Genomic DNA, 5,923 nt, shown 5'->3' with positions numbered 1-5,923 from the left:
CTCACTACCAGCTGGGCTTCTGCCCCATAGGTGAGCAGATCTCATCTGCTGCAAGCTGTTCCTCCTTGCTGAGTGCTCTTGCCCCTGGAAGGTGATTCGCCCCACCCCTCTCCTTTGGTTTCCAGACATTCCCCATGCCAGAGAGGCCAGGGGCTACCGTTGTCTCTTCCCACTCCCCAACACATAAGGAGTCATGTGGAGCAGGCACATAAGGGACTGTTCACCCCCAACCCATCTTTCCTGGGAACCCAGATTTCAGAAATGGACAATTGTGTTAAAGTCAGTGCAATAGCAAAAGCAAGTGAGAACTAAGACAAATGGAACTTCTGAGGTTCTATAAATAAGCCCCTCCAGAGGGCAAGGGGGCCCAGTGTAGAAGATCTTGTTTTTTTGTTTTTTGTTTTTCCTTTGGGAATGACCTGGAACTCACTATGTAGCCCAGGCTGGTCTTGAACATACAGCGATCCTCCTGCCTCAGCCTTCTGAGTGTTGGGATTACAGGTATGTACCACCATAACCATCTAGAAGGTCCTATTCTACATGGAATTGAACCCATGGTGTGGCACTGAGCAACACCTTTCTTTTATTTTTGAGACAGGGCCTCAATAAGTTGTTAAATTTTCCATGCTGGGCTTGAACTTGTGATCCTTCTGCCTCAGCTCCCCAGAGTGCCATGCTTATAATCATTGTGGTAACCACACTCCGCTTGGAAGACTTTGCTGCAGTTTTCCCCACCATCCAGGCTGAGCTAGGGGTGAACAAAGGCATTAGTTTCCCAGGGAACTTGGAGGCTGGACTGGACTTGGGGGCATAGGTTCCAGCAGGGGGGAAATCTTGATTCCTTGCTCTGGTCCTGTTTACTCTGGGGTAGGAGCTCTCTGGCTTGTGCAAGTCAGACCATGGGGCAAGAGTAAATGAAAGAAGCATCTGGTTTCTGCTGGGACTCTGGAGTTCTGAGGAGATGGCCAGGCAGTAGTGCCCGCTTCAAGTTGGGAGACTGGCATTATGGCCGCTCGCAGTTGGCCCTGCTCTGGGGCTCAGTTTCTCACTAAGCACAATTAGATAGTGCCCTCAGACGCCAGGAGACTAGACGCTCAGAATCTCACAGCTAATAGAACCCTGAGTCCTCCTTTCTTTTTTTTTCCCACCTTACAAGTTCCCACCAATGACTCAGGGAATCGAGAGCAACCAGAGGAAGCTTTGTTTTTAAAAGTCTAAAAGTTGAGTATGGGAGAGGTGGGACATCTTGCTCCAGCCTTTACCTTTAATGGTTCTGGCAGAGGCGTTGGGCTCTGCCCGAGTCCCAAGGACCCCAGATCTGCATATGACAGTGTGTCCTTGAGTGCCACCAAAGCTTAGCTCTCTCAACAATCCCAGGAATCTGGCTGCTCCTTCAACCAGCAAAGAGAACAACTTGCTCAGGGGCACAGAAGTTGGGGTTCAACTCCCTGCTCTTAATCTCAGACTTGGCAGTGCTGCTGAGCAGGGTCACCAGGTCAATCCCTAGCCCTCCCACTGCCTCACCCTTCTCTTCAGAGGGGCCCAGGGGGTGCTACCTCACTGCCCCAGGACCTCAGCTTGCTGGAGACTTCTCCTCAGTCACCAGCCCCCAAGCTTCAGGAAGCACAGCAGCTGTCTGGACAGCCCATTCCGTCTGTGCATTTTGCTTCCCAAGATTTTGCTGTAGAGAAGAGACTTGTGTGGCAAGGGTCCAGGAGGAACAGAGTAAGGGGACCTTCCCTCCCCCGAGCCTGGAATGAGGGCTGGGGGTGGGAGGGTGGGTGGGGCATCGGAGATAGTGACTGGTGACAGGAGGAGTTGCAAAACGTGGGTAGGAGTCCCAGGCAGTGCCTGGGAGCCCATGGATTGGATGGGGACCTTTACCTAGTATCAGCTTTGTCTGCTCCCCGCCTTCTCTCCTTGTGGGAGCACACAGGAGTTTCTGTTGGGTTTCAGGGATTCTCCCTGGCAAGAAAAGCCCAGCTGCCCAGAATGACAGGCTCAGCTCACTTTTCCCTCAGCCTACAGCTGTGGGTGACCAGTCCTTGGTCTGGCAAAAAAAGCTCAGCTGCTAGGCAATGACAAAACTCCACCCTGCCCACCCAGTCCGCCCTGGAAAACAGACTCCCTCTTGCGAGTCTCACGTTTCCCAGTGACCCATGGGTGATCTGGGAACCAGAATTCCTGAGAAAGAATCCCCATCTGTGTCTAGAGGGTGCTGTGCTTTCAGAAATTCGGTAGTCGGATGCTAGAGCCTCACTATCCCCCGCCCATCCCTGGGTACAGGCTAGTGAGAGGATGCGCTGGGAAATACCTTAGATACGCACAGCAACTAATTTGACAAAAGTTGGAGTTCTTCACACGTGAAACAGGAGCATTCTAAAGCGGCTGATGGGTCCAGAAGCCCCTCCTTGTGAAACTTCAGTCCTCTCTGTGTTTTCTACCCTCCTTTCACAATTCTCCAGGTGACAGAGGCAGGGCTGGGAGCCTCCTGGTGATAGAATGTGGTCTTTCACTATGCTGTCCCGTTGAACTGTAATGCATTAACTGCCCCACCCAAGTCACCTGGCTGCTGGGACCTGTGTAAGAAAGTCATCAGCATCGCTAGGTTGAGCTGACCTGGGGTTAAAGCTAGGACTGGAAGGAATTAGAGGCACAACAATACACTGAAGTTTCCTCCTCCCAGCTACCAAGGCAGCAATCTTTCCAAGGCAGCAATCTTCCGTGGGCCCCTTAGGGAGCCTGGGTGAGTAGTCTGGGGTTGCATGCAAGCCTGAATTAAGAGCCCTAAGCCAGCATGAGATGGTTTCCCAGAGACTTGGTGGGGGTGGGATGTAGAGAAGGCCAGCAACCCTCAGGAAATATGCTCTCTTCATCTCTCATTCCTTCAGGGCTTGAGGGTAGAGATGCCGGGGAGGGGAAGTCTAATCGCAGTTTCTAGAAAAAGACCCATCACCTAACCACACATGAAAAGGAATCCCTCACCACCATAGGTGGGGGCCATAAAGATCACAGCTCCAGAGTTACAGGAAGCCTCGGCCCAGTAGGTATGCGTGAATAAGTATGCGTGTTCCGGATGGACTGTTCCTCATTTGGGTGACTGGACAGACCTGGCTGTCAATGCTGGTCCTGCTTGGAACTTTGCATGACCCAGTTGTGTCCCCTTTCTGAGCTTTTGACAGTCAAGTAGCCATCTCTCCATTCCCAACCCTTGTCACCCCACCTGCCGTGCACCATGAGAAGCACAACAACAGAAGCCACCTGCAAACTCTGAGATATCTGAGACTGGCAAGAAGACAATGGAGACCTCCCTGCCAAGGGGCGCGTTCCCAAGCTGCACCCCTGCAATGGACCTCCTCACCTGGTGGGCTCAGCATTTCATTTCTCTGTGAAGATCAGGTGCTCTCACTGCTAGCAGCCGGTCTCCGACCTCTCAGGCAGGGCGTCCCTGCCTAGACCACAAATGATGTGTGAATTCTGGGGAGCAACTGGAGCGAGCACATGTGCGAAAGAACAATCGGCCTCAGAAGCTCGCCTCTATGAATCTCACATCCCATCTGTCTCAACAAGGGGCCGATCAGGACCATGTCAAGGACCGCTCCGTGGGTCCTTCAAGTCCCAGGAGACAGAGCCCCAACAATACAGGGGGCTCCTGGTCCTGGGCCCCTTCAACTGCCCTGGCCTGCCGAGTCTAGAGCTGGGAAGGAAAGAAGTTGGAGTTCACAGCAATCTCTCACGCCCAGGGTGACGGTGATTTCTGTGTTTGGGCCCCTGTCCTCCACAGCGCCAGAGGAAAAGCTGCTCTGGAAGCAACTGTGAGCACCTTTCTTACCTCCCCACCATGCCCCAACCCCACCTCCCATGGACTCAAGCCCCAGTACCAAGCCCAACTGTGTCATAAAATATTTTATTGGAAAAAAGTCACCATCTTCGCAAGAAGGGGGTAGGAGCCCCTGTGACATCGGGGACCCAGCCTCGGCCAAACAGCCCGGTTCCCCTGGTGGTGGCCTGCTCCTGGATGCTGGGTCCCCGGCCCGGCCGGCCCACGAGGAAGCGGATGTGTGCCTGGCTGCGTGGACCCAGAGGCCGCCAAGGCTGGGCGGGGTGTGGGTGGGTGAGGAGCTGGGCGTGAATGCACCTGGGGCGCCGGCGCCGCAGAGCTCCGGGAAAGACCGTGACTTCTGCAGAGACTCTCCCAGGTTAGGACAAGGCATGCGCCCGGGCCCAGATTTGGCTTCAAGGTCTGTGTCCTTCCCTGTTTGGGCCCCTAACTGTCCACATTCAGACTAATAATAAAATATTTGGAAGGCAAACGGCACGGCTGCAGAAGGGCCGGCTCGTGGGGTCCCGCGGCAGGCTGAGGGGGCCGCGGTGAGGGGTCTCTCTCCAGCTTCCCACCCTCTGCCCAGCTCAGTCCTCGCGGCTCCGGTCGCTAGGCTCGCCCGGCACCTCCGCCGGCTTCTCCGCCTCCTTGGTGCGCTCCTGCTCAGTGAGCTGCTCGCTGGACGGGATGGAGTTCTTCTTTGGCCGCCCCTTAGGCTTGGTAGGGGACTCCAGGCCGCCGCCCTGCAGCACCTGCGTGGAGGGTAAGCGGTACTGCGGGAGCCAGGAGGAGGCCCCAGAGACGCCCACGCCCAGCGCGCAATCTGGACTGGAGGGCCCAGCCCGGTCCCCGAAAGCAGCTGCCGGCCCTTGGGACACGGCAGACACTTGTCTGAGTGCTGCGGAAGAGTCGAGGCCCCAAAGTCCAGCGAGTAGTTCAGGCTGCCAGGAAACCGAGAGTACAACGGGACAGGAAGAAACGCTGGCTCACTAGGGTACTCAAAGGGTCAGAAAAAAACAAGAGGGGCCTCCTGAGCCCCAGGTGCCAAGGGAACAGAGAGGGGTGACATCTCCGCGGAGGAGGAGCGCGGAGAATTTCTTGGGACGCTTGGGAATGGCCCGGGAAAATACCGGACGCAGGCACACTCACTATTTTCTTCCACTTCATCCTCCGATTCTGATACCAAGTCTTCACCTGCAACTGGCTTAGGCCAAGGGACTCAGCGAGGTCTATTCTGCAAAGAGCAGAACGCACTCTGAGAGGGCAATCGGCCACCAATCCGATCCCCCTGCCGCCGCCTCCCAGCCCAGCGTGGCCCGCGCTACCTGTCCGGCGTGGAGAGATACTTCTGCTTCTCAAAGCGTTTCTCCAGGCCCATCAACTGCAGCTCGGTGAACACAGTGCGGCTCCGGCGTCCCTTCTTCGCCTTCGTGCCTGGCTCCCCGGGGCCTGCTGCCTCCAACTTCCCGCGTAGCTGCAGCTCCAGAGGCAGGTGCGCGGCGCCCGCGCCTCCAGGCAGCCCAGGCCCGGTGGCCAACAGCGCTGAGCCTAGCCCGGAACAGCCGAGCGGCGCCAGTGGGAACTTGAATACAGCTGCCTGCTCGGCCTTCAGCACCGCTGCGGAGAGACAGGGTAGGAAGCCGGTGAGCTGGAGTCTGCGACCTTCAGCCTGGGGGTTCACTGCACCACACGCCGCGGGGAAGTCTGAGCTCAGTCAGTGCCATCCAGCGAAAAACCTGCGCGCCTGGCTGTGCGACTTGAGGATTTGAGCCAGGCTCACAAGGCGGACTTTCCTCTATGCTGTTAACCCGGGACTCTGGAAGGGAGGATCTCTCCCACCCTGCGCTCTGCCCCTCTCTGCCCTGGCCTTCCCCAGGCCTCCGTAGCCTCTAAGATTTGGAGCTTCTGCAGAAATAAGAAGAATCAAGTAGTGTATTTCTGGGGGTGGGTGCGGGGGGGGCGGGGAGGGAAACCAAGCAGAAGGGTTGTTAGGAAGGTGGGCAATTGCCCCAACCAAATCTCACTGCTGCATTCAGAAAAGGGAAGGAGGGAATGTGCACATTTGTTTCTCTGTGTCACACAAGGCACAGTAGCCACTGG

General features: G+C 56.2%; 1 protein-coding gene across 1 annotated transcript in view; it reads right to left on the bottom strand.

The window, feature by feature from the left end:
• Nucleotides 1–3,903: 3,903 nt before the first annotated feature.
• The window catches only part of Barx1 (BARX homeobox 1), a 2,638-nt gene continuing 618 nt past the window's right edge, over nt 3,904–5,923 (bottom strand). Inside the window, exons 2-4 of the mRNA XM_033756827.1 lie at nt 5,149–5,440; nt 4,973–5,057; nt 3,904–4,575 (exon numbers count right to left, since the gene is read on the bottom strand). Of these exons, the coding sequence (XP_033612718.1) occupies nt 4,411–4,575; nt 4,973–5,057; nt 5,149–5,440 (542 nt within the window). The 3' untranslated portion in view covers nt 3,904–4,410. The remainder of the gene's footprint in view (nt 4,576–4,972; nt 5,058–5,148; nt 5,441–5,923) is intronic.

Source organism: Fukomys damarensis, unplaced genomic scaffold (genome assembly GCF_012274545.1).
Source record: "Fukomys damarensis isolate Sample0158 unplaced genomic scaffold, DMR_v1.0_HiC HiC_scaffold_27, whole genome shotgun sequence".
NCBI lineage: Eukaryota > Metazoa > Chordata > Mammalia > Rodentia > Bathyergidae > Fukomys > Fukomys damarensis.
This window is presented reverse-complemented; position numbering and strand designations above follow the sequence as displayed.